The following is a 17,976-nucleotide window of genomic DNA, read 5'->3' as shown; positions in this document are numbered from 1 at the left end:
TCCATTACTATGGCAACCGAATGACTTCCTCCTGCCAGTTGGATTATAACCAGAGCAGCTATTATGGGCTGCAGGAGATGGTGGCGATGGGGAGGGGGTGGTCGAAAAGCAGGGGCCTACTAGCCAATGACCTTCTCTCTCTCAGCATCGCTCCAGATGGCCACGCTGCGACTCGTCCACATCTATCGCAGCCCTTATTCCACTGAGTGTCCACTATCTTCTGCCCTCCTCTTCACCCTCCCCAGTGCCGCCGCTCATCCAGCCCTTCGACATCCCCTCTACCTCAGTGGGGAAGCTCATGTACATTGCCTGCGTGGTGTCGTCCGGGGACATGCCCATACGCATCACCTGGCACAAAGACGGACAGCTCATCGTGCCGGGCTCCGCCTCCGGCGTGGCGATAGAAACCAAAGAGTTCATGAGCTCCCTGCAGATCTCCAAGGTGACACTCAAGCACAACGGAAACTACACCTGCATCGCCAGCAACGCCGCCGCCACCGTCAGCTGGGAGCGGCAGCTGATCGTTACCGGTGAGGAGTTGGGTGCGATCGGGCACAGTGTTGGATTAGCTCAGATCGGATGCTAGCAGCTAGCACGAACAACACTGGGACTCCCTTGTATGACTTCCCCAATGAGTTCATTGCGAAGGTGTACAGTTTTTTAACTGCTAGTTGTATCGCTCTACAGGTATTTGTAGATGTCGTCCAGCTGTCTGTACAGTTGTAGGCTACCCACATGCCCTCCTCGACTCCCGGGGTACAGTGATTCTGTGATTCGGAAGGTGATTCTGATTCTGACTTTTGCCTCCCAGTGCCGCCGCGTTTTGTCGTTCAGCCCAACAACCAGGACTGCATCTACGGCAAAGCTGGAGTTCTCAACTGCTCCGTGGAGGGCTACCCGCCCCCGAAAGTCATGTGGAAACACGCCAAAGGTAGGAACCGGTTTGACTTTGGCTTCAGGTAGCAAGAAGCGGTACTCTGTGGAGTCCAAGTCTGAGTCCAGGCAAGAGTACAAGTCGGGTCCACCTGAATTTGGGGATCTTCTCCGAGCACTAATGCTAACTCGAGTCCCCATGTATCCGCTCTGAATGGAGCCTCCTTTGTTTGCATCCGAGTTCCCAACAAGTCGAGTCCTGAGCTCAGGTGGTTTCGACACCTTCGGAGGACTTTTTAGCATGAACCCACCGCAACTTCAATGTCTTCAATGTCTTACGCAAATGCATTTGGGGTTAGTCAAGCCCAGGAATCAGACGCATCCCAAAGTGAAACAATCCAAGAGGCGAGGAGCGGTGAGGCCGGATGGAAGGTAACCTGCCTCCATCCTTGTGCTGTCGTGCAGGTGTAGGAAACCCCCAGCAGTACCATCCGGTGCCCCCGACAGGCCGCATCCAGGTTCTGTCCAACGGCTCGCTGCTCATCCGACACGTGCTGGAGGACGACCGAGGCTACTACCTTTGCCAGGCCTCCAACGGCGTGGGCTCGGACATCAGCAAGAGCATGATCCTCACTGTCAAGAGTAAGCATCTCCTTTTCAGCCTCGACGTTTGTCCTCCAAGATACTTCTGTTTCTTTTTTTTTTTTTTTTGCCGCGGGCAAGAACAACCAGTGCAGAACCCCCTCCCAAAAAAAAAATCCTGTTCCTGTCCTCAACCGCGGCTGTCTTTACTATTGATGGATGTGTTCCATCGGAGTGTGTGTTGTCGGGGGTGGAGGAGGGAGGGGGCCGATGAATTAGTGATGAAAACAAAAAACCACAGGAAAAAACCCACAATCAATACTCTGTGTTTGAGCAAAAAAGGGAGGATGAAGTAGAGGCAGGAATATGGGGAGGCGGGGAAGGAGAGGCAGAAATAGAGACGTCCGTACATCCGTGCTACATCTGCCGGCTCGTCCCATCACGCCGCGTAATCGTGTTGCTGACACGTGTCGTACGACGTCCTCCAGTTCCCGCCATGATCACCAGCCACCCCAACACCACCATGGCCCGGAAGGGCCAGACCAAGGAGCTGAACTGCACGGCCCGCGGCGAGCAGCCCATCATCATCCGCTGGGAGAGGGGCGACACCGTCATCGACGCCGAGCGGAACCCCCGCTACTCCATCGCCATCAACAAGAAGGGGGACGAAGTCATCTCCACGCTGAAGGTTGGAGAACGCGATGCCAGATGCTCTTCTTATGGCCATTGGTCTTCGCACCCCAGGCATCAGGACTCCTTGAGCCAACTGTGCCTGGATGGTTGTTCATGCTAAGTTAAACAACTAGCTAACCCGCATGTCTTCATGTCTTTCGCCATCTGTAAGGCTCATTCACGCTAACGTAGCATACATAAATGGGTACCTCCGTGTCAAGTTGTCTACCTTACCATGGTTGTGAATCAATACTAGAGGGCGGTGCAGAGTTCGTGTCTGGAAGGTGCAGTAGACGGTGGCGGGCTGTGCGGACATTTAAGACGTGGTAGCATGCGGAAGGACAATTCTTTGCGCCCGGTTACACCGGCGCCGTGGTGTTGTTTTCTTCTCTGTTCCTTTCGCTGGTCACACTTCAGCAAATTGCGCAACACCGTCCCCTTACAGGCTCAGGCGGTACTGCAACGTTAGGCTACGCATTCCGCGACAGACAACAGCCTCCACCCATATATACATTTAGCGTGTAGCATAAATTAGCCTGCGCAGCTTTCCGAACCTGACTTCCTGTTGCCAGTTTTTATGCTAAGCTAACTCTCTGCTAGCTGTATTCAGCACTTATTGCAAAGGTGATACCAACTTTCTTGTCAAATCCCAGGGGAAGTGATTTCTTAAATGTTTGAACATTTAAACGACTTCCTGTTGCCAGTTTTTATGCTAAGCTAACTGTCTGCTAGCCGTATTCACCACTTACTGCAAAGGTGATACCAACTTTCTTGTCAAATCCCAAGGGAAGTGATTTCTTGAACGTCTGAACATTTGAACGACTTCCTGTTGCCAGTTATTATGCTAAGCTAACTGTCTGCTAGCCGTATTCAGCACTTACTGCAAAGGTGATACCAACTTTCTTGTCAAATCCCAGGGGAAGTGATTTCTTGAACGTTTGAACATTTGAACGACTTCCTGTTGCCAGTTTTTATGCTAAGCTAACTGTCTGCTAGCCGTATTCAGCACTTACTGCAAAGGTGATACCAACTTTCTTGTCAAATCGCAAGGGAAGTGATTTCTTGAGCGTTTCACAATGCCGAGATCCTTCGATCTTCTTCTTCTTCTTCTTCTTTGGGCTTTTTCCCGTAAAATACATAAACATATTCATCGTTTTTGTTCTCAGCTGAACCCGGCGGAGAGGGGCGACTCTGTCTTCTTCTCCTGCCACGCCATCAACTCCTACGGCGAAGGTCGCGGGCTTATCCAGCTCACCGTGCAAGGTACCCTTGCCCCGAATGCTGCGCCCCCGATGTACAGGTCGTTGTCCGGCAAAGAAGTGGTGTCCAATCCCTGGAATATCCTTTGCAGAACCGCCGGATCCACCTGAGCTGGAGGTGAGGGAGGTGAAGGACCGGAGTATGAACCTGCGCTGGATCCAGAGGTTCGACGGCAACAGCATCATCACCAGCTACGACATCGAGTACAAGAACAAGTCTGGTGGGTGATCGGAAACCCGCGTCCCTCCAATCGCATCTCGAATCCCAGCTTTAAAAGTAACTCGTCGTCTTCTGCAGACTCCTGGGACCACATGTACACCACCAGGAACATCTCCCCCACAAACAACCAGGCCAACATCGTGGAACTCCACCCGGCCTGCGTCTACAGCATCCGCATGTACTCCTACAACAAGATCGGCCGCAGCCTCCCCAGCAAGGAGCTCACCATCAGCACCGAGGAAGCGCGTGAGTGACCGTCTTCTACCGAACCTCCTCCGATGCCACCGACGTCACGCCGCTAAGATTCTGCATCTCGCGTCACCAGCGCCGGATGGACCGCCCATCGATGTCATCCTTCAGCCCATGACCTCCCAGAGCATACGAGTCACGTGGAGGGTGAGTCGGTGTTTTATTTCGCAGTCAAATCGAGATCGGCCGATCGGGAAACCTCACCCGGCCGTCCTTGCTCCTCCACAACCAGGCGCCGAAGAAGGAGTTGCAGAACGGCGTGATCCGGGGCTACCAGATCGGCTACCGAGAGAACGGGCCCGGCAGCAACGGCCAGTACAGCATCGTGGAGATGAAGGCCACCGGAGACAGCGAGGTGTACACGCTGGACAACCTGAAGAAGTTCGCCCAGTACGGGGTGGTGGTTCAGGCCTTCAACCGTGCCGGCACCGGCCCGTCAAGTACCGAGATCAACGCCACCACGCTAGAAGATGGTAAGGAGGAGGTTACAAGATGTCTTGACAGCAGGTTCCCCAAGTGATTGACTGCGCAAAATAAAAATTAAGGAACTCCAGGCTAATATTAGCTTGGCACTGACGCCATAAGCAGGAAGTGGCCAGAGCCTGGCCACTACTTCCTGTCGCTCCTCCGCCCCGTCTCGGGTTGTTTCCTACTCAAACATCTCGCGCAGAAGCAAGATGGCGGCCATCTTCATGGAGCTGCTTCTGCTACCAGTTAGCATTTTAGCTCTGATCGGTCACTCCCGTTTTAGCTCTGATCGGGATTCGGAGTCATTGTGCATGCATTCATTGTTTATTATCACTTATTTATTATTCTTACACTCATACGCATAGGCATACACACACACACACACACACACACACACACACACACGTAAACGCACACATATACACGAGTACACATACACATACACATAAAGATACACAAACATGCACACACGATATACCTATGTATACAGGAACACGGAGATGCGCATGCACGTGCATTTACACGTACACACTTGCACATAGACACCAATATACACACTCGTGAGATACACATATGTACGCACGCATGTACACACACGGAGATACATACAGATAAACCTATATATGCATGTGTACATAGAGCTGAACACATGTAAACACATGAATACACACACACATATTATATACACACAGAGGTACACACACGCACATGTGCATACACACTAGTACACGTATGGTACACGTATGTAGCCTACACATGCACATGTACACACATGCACACACACATTCACGTGAACATACATGTGCTGTACATGCACACACAGGGATACACACCTACACACACACCTACGTATACATGCACACACACCTACGTGTACACACAACCGCACATGTACATATATACACACATATACACACATGCACATACACTCACGTGCACATACTATACACATACGAATACTGTACATGCACAAACACAAATCCATACACATACATTCGTGCACGTACACATGCATGTACCTGTACACATACATGCACACATGCATACGTGCACAGATATTTCTAAAGTGATTTTATGTACAACTTTAAAAACCCTCTCCCTATATTATATATATAATACATAAAGTAATTAATCCGTAATTACTGGACTATCGAGCGCACCTGAATATAAGCCGCAGCAGCTAAAAATAACAAAATAAAAATATGTGTACATAAATAGGCCGCACGTGTCTATAAGCCGCAGCCGTTCATGTTGTAACGTGAGATATTTACACGCAAATGTAATGGAAATGATGAAAAAGATAAATAATAATACATAACACAAGGAAAAGTCCATCCGTGCTTTGTGCTACTCCAGCTGATCGCTATCTTGGTGTGATAAGGTTAAATGTTTTGGCGGCGTTAACCTCCCAAAAAATCCACAAATTAGCGTCTTATAGTCCAGAAATTAGGGTTTATATACTGTCACATACATGCATATGTAAACAGAGATTTCTGATGTGATTTAATATACAATATATACGACTTTTCTCTCTCGCTATGTTATATATATATGTATGTAACTTCAGTGAAATGTTATTTTTTTTCCTCCCGGAGGCTTCGTGGAGGGGATGAAGCTCGAGGGCGAAGCGCAAAACTTAAAACCCGCCGTCTGTTTTGGTTTTTTTGTGTTTGTTTTGTTTTTTGACACGCGTTTACCGGGTCAATAACGCGTCCGGAGGAAGGGAAGGCCGAGGAGGAGAAGATCCATGCAGCATATCTTTGATTTGGCTAAAAGCTACGCACCGGTCGAACGCGGCGACACCGTTGCACGTCAACTCAAAACGGCTGCTGTTCACACACGTGCACGCACCGGAACAAAATGGTAGTGATGAATCGGCGGCACATCCCCCCATTATTCTCTCTACTTTAATTAGCACCCTCATTAGGCTGGTAGAAAGCGAGGGAGGAACAAGGAGACCCATTACTCTCTAAACGTCTGCCCGCTCCTCCGCCGCCGCCTTTCTCGGCTCCCCCCCTCGCGTCTATATTCACCTTTTTTTTTTTGCAAACAATGAGGAATATATGGGCACTTCCTGTCGTGTGTGAACAGTAAAGATGGCGGCCCCTCCTGGTTTGCATTTACTTACTATTCATGCCGTTCCCCGAGCCTACAAACACACACTAGCGAGGCGTAGCTTTCCTTCCCATGCTCCGCTAGCTAGCTTGTGAACACGCCGCCGCCGCCGCCGCCGCCGCCGAGAGCTAGTTTGACTGATTTGTTTCCCCCCCCCGTTCTCCGCAGTGCCCAGCGAACCGCCGCAGAACGTACGGGCTATTTCCGTGACGTCGGACGAGGCGGTGATCACGTGGGCGGAGCCTCCGCGGCTGACGCTGCACGGCGTGCTGAAAGGCTACCGGGTGGTGTTCTGGTCCCTCTTCCCTGACGGAGGTGGGTGCTGCGGGGCCCGGGCCCAGTGGCCAATGCAGAGTAATTATCATCTATCTCATTTTAAAACTTCACTTGCCCGTCACCACCCGCCATCTTTGTCGATGTGTGCTAGCGCCATCTCCATCACGCACTTCCCTTTTCCCGTGTGGACGGCAACCTTCACCTAGAAGTACCCGGTTCCTGAGAAGGAAAGCTGTGGTTACAGTCGGGAGGTTGGAGGGCTTCAACCTGGAGCCGCTAGCTGATTAGCTTAGCGAGATGGGATGAGCGATTAAAATGTAACTATTGAGCTGTTATCAAAGATGAGATGCTTATTCGCAAGAAAACGCAGGTCCCTCCAACCTCCATCATTTCCATCATCGCCGTAGCCTCCTCCCTTCCTCCCCGCCGCCCACCGTTAATACACAATATTGCATTCTCGCCTAGCGTTAGCGCTCTGACTGACCTCCACCTCTAAATTGCCCCCCGCTCCCTAGAATGGGGGGAGATGCAGAACATCACCACCACGCGGGAGCAGGTGGAGCTCCGGGGGCTGGAGAAGTTCACCAATTACAGCGTCCAGGTGCTGGCCTACACGCAAGCGGGGGACGGCGTCCGCAGCAACGTCCTGTACATCCAGACCCGCGAGGACCGTGAGTCAAACTACCATGGCTGACCTCATTGTTGTCTTGGCTGCTTGTGCTTCTTGGAGTCTCGCGCAGTGTCTGAAAACAATCGTGTAGAAGGTTATCCAGGCTTAGGGGGTCCGGCAGCTGAGGCTGGAATGCAGCTAGTAAGGCTTAGCACTCCCCGAGGAGTCCAGCACCCTTCGGACAGTGTCCGAGCTCCAGTTTGGTTCCAGGAACTAGCCTCCTTCAGGGGTATGATTTAGTTTGCAGTCACTCAAGCAGTAAGGGACCAGGGAAGGGTGACATGCACCCTAAGCACTACCCTCAAAAACAACCCCCCTCAGAAGAAGTACAGGAAGCCGCCAACATAGAGCAAGGATGCGGAAGCATACGTGTCCTTCATAGTTGGGATAATAACCGTAGAGTATTGGGTAACTATGATGTTCTCTGATGTCCTTCTGCGAGCCCCAGAAACCCCTCTGTGGCAGAGCTTGCCAGATAACTGCCGGTTCTGTCCATTTCCGCGCAAAAAGACCTCTGGCCTGTGACACCGCTAGATATAAAATGGTGGTCCACAAGAAGTATTTGGATGTGGCCGTGTCTTATGAGTTCTACCTGTCACCAAAGAGCCTGCCTCGGAGTAGGAGCTAAGATGGTTCTAGGACCTGAGGTCCACAGTCCCCAGTTCCTCTGCTGTCCTAATGCACGAAACAACGGCCCTCTGCCCAAAAAGGTTCTTGGAGCTGCAAAAAGTTCCTTGGAAAATGTCACGGCCAGGAGGAACTCTGCTTCCTTGTGTGAACCTCAACAACTTCGTAGATTCGCCGAAATATATCCAACGTATCGTACATCTTAGCTTCGCCAAGCCATCGTCCCGTTGTTTTGTTGACCCTAAACCAACCGGGGGGGCTGCTCGGTAGCATCGACTGTTAGCATAGGCATTGATACGACGATGTGTAGCGCCGTGACGAAGCTCCCTGCTGTGTATTCAAGTGAATAAATGTCCAAACAGAGAAAAGAGGGCATTGTGCTTGGAGGCTAAACGTGCTAGGAGGGTGCGGGGGGTTCAGGGGGTGCAAGGCCATATCTCACAACCATGACAAAGGCTCATTTATGCTAGGAAGCTCCATTAGTAGTGCTAATGAGATTTAAGAGGCTTTGGGCCTTCAGTTGTGAGGCCCCCCCGGGCCTCAACCGAGGGGCAGAGGAGCTCCTCCTCGCAGAAGGTAGCATGCAGAAGTCAGCCGTCAGCCGGCTTCACCTCCCAGCAGCCATAGGCGGAGGGATTAACTCCGCCCGGATTAGAAAGAATTAATTTTCTGCTTACACCATTGGAGGAGGGATTACAGCGAGATCCGTGTCTCTTTACGGAGGCGGGGAAGGAGGAGCGCCGGGGTTTGAAGAGGGAGAAGATAAGGAGATGATCACACGCCCCCATTGTGGGCCGACAAGGCATCAGTGGAAATGTCACGTCGCCGTCGGCAAATGTCATATCTTAGCCGTGACAACCGGAGCGGGGTATCCGGGGCGTTCGTTGGAGCGTGCCGGCGCCGTTACCGTGACGTCCAAGGGTGGGGGTCGGGCTGTTGCGCCCCAATTTGGGGCCTCTCCACCCCAACCCCCTCCCTGTCCATGTCCCCGACGCTGGCAGAGCAGCAGCACGATTGCCTGTCTGGACACCCGGGCAGATTTTGGGCACCAGATGGGACTTAACTACCATACCCCTTCCCTTCCCTTCCCTTCCCTTCCCTTCCCTTCCCTTCCCTTCCCTTCCCTTCCCTTCCCTTCCCTTCCCTTCCCTTCCCTTCTCTTTCTTTCCCTTGCCTTGCGTTCCCTTCCCTTCCCTTCCCTTCCCTTCCCTTCCCTTCCCTTCCCTTCCCTTCCCTTCCCTTCCCTTCCCTTCCCTTCCCTTCCCTTCTCTTTCTTTCCCTTACCTGGCGTTCCCTTCCCTTGCCTGGCGTTCCCTTCCCTTGCCTTGCGTTCCCTTCCCTTCCCTTCCCTTCCCTTCCCTTCCCTTCCCTTCCCTTCCCTTCCCTTCCCTTCCCTTCCCTTCCCTTCCCTTCCCTTCCCTTCCCTTCCCTTCCCATCCCTTTCCTTTCCTTCCCAAGGTCCAGCTATGATAATGAGGCCCACCCACCCCCGCCTCTGCACCCATCATTCTTCTTTTATTTCAAAAACCCTCGCCGGCTAGATGTAAAGTGCAGAACGAATGGAGCCGGGAGTATTTCCTGGGCTGAATGAGGGGACGGCGGGGGGTCCCGGCATGCAGGAGAAAGGAGTCGCTGTCCTGTGGACCCCCGAGAGGAGGCCCCTGCGTCAGATGCACCTGATATTTATGTCCGGGACCAGTTGTGTTTTCCCCGCAAAGTGCGCATCCATTTTAAAACTCCCCTCGGCGGATCACTCGTAATCGGAGCATTAGGGCGCCGCTCGGCGTCAAAGCCGAAGCGGCTGACGAGGGGGATCAGACCAGAGGGTGTAATCTGTTTGGGAGAAACGGCGAGCGGCGGCGGCGGCGAGTCGACGAGCTGCTGACCGGCGTCTTAATGAACATATGTCTGCGTGTCCAGAGGGGCGCCTTTCAAGTCCTCCCAGAGCGGCTTAGCGCGGGATAAGACCAGAAATCTGCAAACAAGCCAGATCACTTTAATGGCCGTCCAACACCCGGCACTCCCCGCTACACACACACACACACACACAAGTGCATCACGGGTGTATCCACAGATTTAGCATCATGCTAACCTTAGCCACCTTTGTGATGGCGCCCCTGCAAGGCTTTTTGTGCAATTTTAACACCCTGGAAGCCATGATGAAACCCGCGGTGGTGTGTTTTTTTTTTTTTTTTTTCCCTCCCCCCGCAGTGCCCGGGCCGCCGGCCGGCATCAAGGCGGTGCCGTCCTCCCTGAGCAGCGTGGTGGTGTCCTGGTTGCCTCCCCACAAACCCAACGGCGTGATCCGCAAGTACACCATCTACTGCTCCAGTCCCGGATCTGGGCAACCGGTGAGTCGGAAAAGATCCGATAAAAATCTAAAACATCAATTTAACCCTTGTTCTTAATTGAACCTGTGTCGCACACCCACGTGCGTGCGTGCATGCGTGTGTGTGTGTGTGTGTGTGTGTGTTCTGGTGCCGCTCTTGCGCTTTATTTCCTGCCCTCCCCAGATGAACAGATGAGGTTGTCTTGGCAACGTGATGAGACGTAGATATGCAAATGAGGCCGAGAACAAGCTCACACGCGCGTGCTCGCGTCGCTACTGCCGCATCAGATATGCGCACACACACACACACACACACACGGATCACATTTCAACATTTTCTATTTATAAACGCCGTATTTTAGCGGCGTTTCAGATTCGGTGGGATGATGCGCAGACGAGCGGCGGCGGCGGCGGCTGGAAATCCCACTTTCACATTATTCATAAACACTCGGCGGTTTCCTGTGCACGAGCGCCATGCAAATGAGGCGGGGAGGGGAAGCTGAGAGAAAGACACACCATTAGAGTGAGAGAGGAAGGGGAGGGGGTTAAAATAAAAAAAAAAAAAAGGGATGAGGAGGAGGAGGAGGAGGGTGACAGACAGACCGGCAGGGAGGAAGGAGGAGCAGAGGAGGGTATCAGTCACATCGAGATGAGAGTGCTTTTGTCCGTCTTTTCATTATCTCCCTGTATCACTCCCTGGATCACCACAACACCGCCGCTGTTCCGGAGGAATGTTCGCACCCCCCTAAACACACACACACACACACACACACACATGGTCCGCCTCTCTTGACAGCAATGGATGAAGAGAGAAAAGCAAATGGTGAAAGGAGCTAAAGATGAGCACACACACTTACTTATCTCGGTGTGTGTGTGTGTGTGTGTGGTTTTTCGTGCGAATCCGAGGGCCCGTCCGAACAGGTCCGACCGGTTGAGAGCCGCCATCTCTTCTTTAAGGCGGATTTTTTTTTTTTTTAAAAGAATCCATTTTGTTGTCAGGGGGGGTGAATATTCCGGATTATCTCAAGATTAAGATGAACGCGCTCCGCTTTTCCCTTCCCCGCCAGGCGCCCAGCGAGTACGAGGCCAACCCGGAGATGCTCTTCTACCGCATCACCCACCTCACCCGCGGCAAGCAGTATCACATCTGGGCCGCCGCCGTGACGACCGCCGGCCGCGGCAACATCAGCGCAAAGGTCACGGTGGAGCCCGCCGGGAAAGGTGCGGTCCTACAAGACATTTCTGTAAAGGTTAGCCGAGAAGGGTGGAAGAGGAGCACCGGGAAGTCCGCTTTTCCCGGCCTCCTTCCGCGGTATCGATCGACAGCCGAGGTATCGATCGGCCGGCGACGGACGCGGTTGTTAATTATGTGGCGATGAACAGGGGCGACCCCGGGTGAAACGACCCCTGGGGAGAGAGGGAAAGATTCAGCTGCAGGGAAGGGAAAACAGAAGGGAGGGAAGAGGAGGTGGATCCATCATGGAGATGTTCTGATCCGCTTCGCAGTCCCCGCCAAGATCCTGTCCTTCGGAGGCACGGTGACCACGCCCTGGATGAAGGAGGTGCGGCTGCCGTGCAGCTCGGTGGGCGAGCCGGCCCCGACTATCAAGTGGACCAAAGAGAGGTCAGAGGTCGTCCCGCCGCGCAGCCGCTCCCGTTAGCCGCTCCCGTTAGCCGCTCCCGCGCCGTGACCCTTCCCCTTCTTGCCGTCGCCAGCGACAAGTCCGACGTCCCGGTGACGGCTGACGGCCAGAGGCAGATCCTGCCCAACGGCACGCTGGTGTTGCGCTCCGTCAAAGCCGAGGACTCCGGGTTCTACACCTGCACGGCCACCAACACCCTGGGCTTCGACACCATCATAGTGGACCTGGTGGTGCAAGGTGAGTAAGGAAGGTTTGGCATTTGTTTAACGTCATTTGCCGGATTTCTTGAAAGGAAAATGTCACTCCCGCGCAGTTCCTCCGGACCAGCCCAGGCTGACCGTCTCCACCACCTCAACCTCCTCCATCACCTTGGCCTGGATCCCAGGGGACAACGGCGGGAGCTCCATCAGAGGTAGATCTTCCTCCGCCTCGTGTCGAATCTTTGAATGCTCGTAGCGGTTAGAGCATCCGCCTCGCGGCCAGGAAGTCCACAGGTGGATTCCCGTAGGCGGCCTTTTTGCTTGGAGTCTCCAGGTTCTACCCGTGTCTGCTTGAGCTTCTCCGGATTCGGCCAAAAACATGCTGGAGGTTCATTGGAGACCCCAAAATTTCTCAGACATGCGAATGACAGGGTGAATGGTGGCATTTGACCATATATGGTATTAATGAGAGGGTCAGTACTTGTATGTCCATTTGATGTGGATGAAAGGGTCAATAGTTGTGTGGCTACATGAGGTCTGAATGAGAGGAGGAATGGTTGCATTTGACCATATATGGTATAATCGAGAGGGTCAATAGTTGTATGTCTCCATATCATGTATTAATGAAAGGGTGAATGAATGAATGAATGAATGAACGCTTGTGGCAACGTAAACAAGGGGAGGTTGTGTCTGGGTTAGGGAAGACTGGTAAACTGATTTGTTGCTAACTGCTGCCTCCTGGTGGCTAACAGCTGCAACAGCTTCCCCCTTGTTCACGTTCCCGTGCGTCCCTTCCCCTTCCGGCCGGCGAAGTTCTTGCGTCTGACGTGTGAAGCTCCGACCTCCCGCAGGGTTCGTGCTGCAGTACTCTGTGGACAACACCGAGGAGTGGAGGGACGTCTTCATTAGCTCCACCGAGCGCTCCTTCCGCCTGGACAACCTGCGCTGCGGCACCTGGTACAAGGTCAAGCTGGCGGCGAAGAACAGCGTGGGCTCGGGGCGCATCAGCGAGATCATCGAGGCGAAGACCCACGGCAGAGGTGAGGACCCGGACCCGGACCCGGACCCGGACCCGGACCTGGACCTGGAGGAGACGAGGGAAAGGGAAGAAATGCAGCTTCTGCGTAAAAACTGGACCTCGTCTTCATCTTGTCCTCCTCAGAGCCCGTGTTCAACAAGGACCAGCCGCTGCTCACCCACATCAACTCCACCCACGCCGGGCTCAACCTCCAGGGCTGGACCAGCGGCGGATGCCCCATCACCGACCTGATGCTGGACTTCAGGCCCAAGGGCACATGGGCGTGGCAGAGCCTGAGGGCCAACTCCACCACGCAGCTCTTCCTCAGCGAGCTGCGGGAGGCCACCTGGTACGAGCTGAAGATGAAGGCCTGCAACAGTGCCGGCTGCGGGAACCAGAGCTCCCAGTTCGCCACGACCGACTACGACGGCAGTGAGTACAGTGCGGTCGTCCCGGGCCGAGGAAGACGGCTTTGCTTCCGTTCGCCGGTCGTACTTGTTTTCGTTTGAGTTTGTGGGAACCTTTTGCCCTTCGTTGTGGCTCGAAGAAAAAGGAAAGATCTACGCAGAAGTGAAATTAGATCGAACAAAACAGCCCAAACGCCGGGAGCATCGTTTGGCTGCTTGGCCACGACTTTCTCGATGATCATCACCGATAAATGGGTATACTTGAACATGCGCAAAAACCGGTCCCGTACTTGTATGTTTCTCCAGACCCCACTCTGTTCACATAAGTTAGCTACATTTGCATTTTAGTAAGATACCGTATGTGATTTCCGAGGACCTCCCGATTTGTTTCCAACATCCTCGACCGACGGCATTCCCTGGTTACATCCCCTACTCCCGTGAATTTATCAAGACGGGAAGGGAGGACGATTACAGCACTTCTAATTGACAGGAAGACAGCTTTGCCTACATTTACGTACTCATTTGTGTTGTTTTTTGGGGGAACTTTTTGACGGCAGTGCTTCGAAGCAAAGGAAAGCCATCTCCATGGGAACAGAAATAGATATCACAAAACTCTGAAAAAAGAGCGAAACCCAGACAAACATCGGCTCATTGATGATAAAAAGCACATACACGTAGCCTGTACTTGTATGCTTCTCCAGACCTCACTCTGCTCACATACGTGAGCTCCATTTGCATTTACGTAAGATACCGTATGTGAGTTCCGATGACCTCCCGATTTGTTTCCAACATCTTCGACCGACGGCATTTCCTGGTTACATCCCCAACTCCCGTGAATTTATCAAGACGGGAAGGGAGGACGACTACAGCACTTCCAATTTACATACATTTACGTTCTCATTTGTGTTGTTTTTTGGGGGAACTTTTTAACGGCAGTGCTTCGAAGCAAAGGAAAGCCATCTCCATGGGAACAGAAATAGATATCACAAAACTCTGAAAAAAGAGCGAAACCCAGACAAACATCGGCTCATTGATGATAAAAAGCACATACACGTACCCTATACTTGTATGCTTCTCCAGACTCCACTCTGATAGCATAGATGAGCGATGGTACTGTATGTGAGCCTTGACTTACGGCGGAAATCGCGCTACATGGCGCCGTAGGAACAGCACTAGGACATAAGACCTCTAATTATTGGCCGCTATTCATCATTTATAACGACATTATTACCGTGTCATTGCCCTCCCTGCGCCCGGCAGGCACGATCCCGCCCATCAAATCTGCACGCGGCGAGGGCGACGACGTGAAGAAGCTCTTCTCCATCGGCTCCCCGGTCATCCTGGTCACCCTGGGCGTGGCCCTGCTCTTCATCATCCGCAAGAAGCGCAAGGAGAAGCGGCTCAAGCGACTCCGAGGTAAGGGCAACTGGACGGGTATGCTCGGGAGTTACCAGTGTAAAGGCGTTATTACAGTGTTAATAACACCTTAATAACACATGTTATTACAGTATTAAGATGTTAATAAGGCTAACGTCACATCTCGACATTTCCTGATTTCAACTCGTCTTTTCTTTCAGATGCTAAAAGCCTTGCTGAGATGCTCATCAGGTGAGTGGAGGTGTCTTCTTTGGTGCAACGGTAGCTTCGTGCCGTAAGAGGAAGCAGTCTGATATGTGTGTGTGTGTGTGTGTGTGTGTGTGTGTGTGTGTGCAGCAAGAACAACCGCAGCATAGACACCCCGGTGAAGGGGCCTCCTCAGGGGCCGAGGCTCCACATCGACATCCCCCGCGTTCAGCTCCTCATCGAGGACAAGGAGGGCATCAAGCAGATCGGCAAGTCGCCGCTCCGTTTGTAAACATGTAGTTTCCGTCAGCGGCGGGGAATTAATCGCCTCTTCCGCACAGGAGAGGACAAAGCGGCGGTGCCGGTGACGGACACCGAGTTCAGCCAATCGGTGAACCCGCAGAACTTCTGCACCGGCGTGTCCCTGCACCACCAGGCCCTCATCCAGAACTCGGGGCCATTGATCGACATGTCGGACATCCGGCCCGGCACCAGTGAGTCCGAGCCGCCCCGGCGCGAGTCTCCGACCCGGGAGTCCGCCGGCGCATCTGATCCCCCTCCGATTCTTCTCCCGCTCCCAGACCCCGTGTCCAGGAAGAGCATCAAGTCGGCCCACAGCTCCAGGAACCGGTACTCCAGCCAGTGGACGCTGAGCCGGCCCAGCCAGAGCCAGTCCACCGCCTCGGCCCGGACCCTGACCTCCGACTGGAGGACCATGGGCTCCCACGGCATCACCGCCACCGAGAGCGACAGCTACAGCGCCAGCCTCTCCCAGGACACAGGCGAGGACCTTCTATCCATTTCTACGACTCTATTTCCTATTTTTCCATACACGCCGTGAAGCATAAAGGCGGGCTGCCGAAACAGAAACCTTTAATTAAATATTAAAAATTTCAAAAAAATATAAAAAAAAATATATGAAATATATGTATAAAATATAAAAAAATATAGGTATATATATTAGATGTTTATTTGGCCCTTCACCATGTCATTTTATTTTTAATTTAAATGAGCAAAAACATGTTTTTCTACAATAAATCAGCTGCAGTTCCACTTTTGGCCACTAGGTGGTGCTAAGTGAACCGTTTCAGGCTGAGCTCGCAGGGATCCTCGAATGACCTCATCTTCATCCCGGATCGACGTAAAAGACAAGGCGTCGGATTGTTATTTGTTGTTTTTTTTTTTCGGCTCCCAGATAAGGGCCGCAACAGCATGGTGTCGACGGAGAGCGCCTCGTCCACCTACGAGGAGCTGGCGAGGGCCTACGAGCACGCCAAGTTGGAGGAGCACCTGCAGCACGCCAAGTTCACCATCACCGAGTGCTTCATCTCCGACAGCTCCTCGGACCAGATGACCACGGGCACCAACGACCCGGCGGACAGCATGACCTCCCTGAGCACGCCGTCCGAACCGGGCATCTGCCGCTTCACCGCCTCGCCGCCCAAACCGCAGGACTACGACCGCGGCAAGAACGTGGCGGTGCCCATCCCGCACCGCGCCAACAAAAGTGAGTGCGATCCGAGCGTCCCGGCGCGGCGTTTCACCTCCACGCGTCCCGCCATCACATGTCGGCTCTCCTCCTCGACCTCCCCAGGCGAGTTCTGCAACCTTCCCCTCTACATGAAGACGGACCCGTTCTTCCGGAAGCAGGGGGAGCTCCACGACCCCTGCCCCGCCGTGCCGCCGCGGGAGGCCTCCATCCGCAGCCTGACGCAGCGGGCGTACCACACCCAGGGCCGCCACAAGACGCTAGACTCTTCCAAGCAGCAGGCGCTGACGCTGGGCCACTCCGGCCTGGGCGGCCTGGGCGCCGGCTCGGGCACCGCCACCCTGCCGCAGAGGACTCTCACCATGCCCAGCTCCAACGCCGCCGCCACGGCCTCCACCTCCAGCACCGGCAGCAACCCCGCCAGCAGTAGCAAGGTGGGGGGCTCCAGGGACTCGCTGCTGGAGAGCAGCTCCTCGGCGCTGGGCAGACTGCAGAAGCAAAACGTGGGGGCGTATTCCAAGTCCTACACGCTGGTTTAACGCCGTCCGAGGAGGGGCGCCTCGATGCTAACCCTCGCTTTTTACACGCCGGACCCTAAACCAAGAAATACTAACGACAACTAACAAGCTCCGGCCGGCGTCCGGCTCTCGCGGGAGGGGCGGGAAAGGAAAACGAAAATAAAAATTCAAAAAAAAAAAGAACCCGAAATCGGGCGGTCATTGGGAATATCCGCTCTGATCCAGGAGCTAAAAGCTAAACGGTGAGGACGACGGTCCGCCGAGCTGCGCGGCTATTCCCGTTTATCATTAGCGCACGCGCATACACACACACACACACACACACACGCACGCACACACACACGACGCACGCACGCACGTGCGCGTCCTTCATCGCGCCCGGTTCCCCTCGTGTGTCTCCCGAAAAAAAAAAAAAAAAAAAAAAAAAAAAGAAAAAAAAAACCCGGGTTTTTTTTTTTTTTTTAAATTAATTTTAGATTTTTTTTTTTTTTTTTTTTTTGTTATTGTTCAAACCCATCGCTCATGTTTTTTTCTCCGCAACGGACACCCCCCCTGCAAAAAAAAAAAAAAAAAAAAAAAAAAAAACACAAAAATCACAGAGAATATTTGGTATTATAAAGAATTTAAATCTATATATTTATATGTAGGTATATTGACGTTTAAAGTGAAATTATGAAAAAAAAAATATAAGCCTAATGACAAAATTTAATGTGACAATCGCTCGGTCGAGACGCTGCAGAAGGAGGACGAGGAGGTTCGGGAGCGTGAAGAGCTGGAGAGAGAGTAGCATATATACAG

General features: G+C 52.9%; 1 protein-coding gene across 2 annotated transcripts in view; it reads left to right on the top strand.

Moving 5' to 3' along the window:
• The window catches only part of LOC147213772 (cell adhesion molecule DSCAML1-like), a 57,066-nt gene extending 39,705 nt beyond the window's left edge, over window positions 1–17,361 (top strand). The window contains exons 9-33 of one of the 2 annotated variants that reach the window (XM_086142533.1): window positions 246–530; window positions 812–931; window positions 1,339–1,515; window positions 1,944–2,143; window positions 3,294–3,390; window positions 3,479–3,607; window positions 3,685–3,852; window positions 3,932–4,002; window positions 4,088–4,328; window positions 6,607–6,753; window positions 7,230–7,385; window positions 10,223–10,362; window positions 11,408–11,561; window positions 11,847–11,964; window positions 12,057–12,220; window positions 12,297–12,395; window positions 13,035–13,223; window positions 13,346–13,633; window positions 14,869–15,024; window positions 15,186–15,216; window positions 15,322–15,440; window positions 15,513–15,665; window positions 15,753–15,953; window positions 16,367–16,678; window positions 16,766–17,361. In XM_086142533.1, coding sequence (XP_085998659.1) covers window positions 246–530; window positions 812–931; window positions 1,339–1,515; window positions 1,944–2,143; window positions 3,294–3,390; window positions 3,479–3,607; window positions 3,685–3,852; window positions 3,932–4,002; window positions 4,088–4,328; window positions 6,607–6,753; window positions 7,230–7,385; window positions 10,223–10,362; window positions 11,408–11,561; window positions 11,847–11,964; window positions 12,057–12,220; window positions 12,297–12,395; window positions 13,035–13,223; window positions 13,346–13,633; window positions 14,869–15,024; window positions 15,186–15,216; window positions 15,322–15,440; window positions 15,513–15,665; window positions 15,753–15,953; window positions 16,367–16,678; window positions 16,766–17,199 — 4,349 coding nt within the window. In that variant the 3' untranslated portion in view covers window positions 17,200–17,361. Of the gene's footprint in view, window positions 1–245; window positions 531–811; window positions 932–1,338; window positions 1,516–1,943; window positions 2,144–3,293; window positions 3,391–3,478; window positions 3,608–3,684; window positions 3,853–3,931; window positions 4,003–4,087; window positions 4,329–6,606; window positions 6,793–7,229; window positions 7,386–10,222; window positions 10,363–11,407; window positions 11,562–11,846; window positions 11,965–12,056; window positions 12,221–12,296; window positions 12,396–13,034; window positions 13,224–13,345; window positions 13,634–14,868; window positions 15,025–15,185; window positions 15,217–15,321; window positions 15,441–15,512; window positions 15,666–15,752; window positions 15,954–16,366; window positions 16,679–16,765 lie in introns of both variants that reach the window. The other variant, XM_086142532.1, reaches the window with a different exon arrangement.
• The last annotated feature ends 615 nt before the right edge of the window (window positions 17,362–17,976 follow it).

Source organism: Fistularia commersonii, chromosome 35 (assembly GCF_037954325.1).
Source record: "Fistularia commersonii isolate RoL2024-O1a breed Wild chromosome 35, RoL_Fcom_v1.0, whole genome shotgun sequence".
Taxonomy (NCBI): domain Eukaryota; kingdom Metazoa; phylum Chordata; class Actinopteri; order Syngnathiformes; family Fistulariidae; genus Fistularia; species Fistularia commersonii.
The sequence above is the reverse complement of the archived record's forward strand: the minus strand, read 5'-3'. Positions and strand labels throughout refer to the sequence as shown.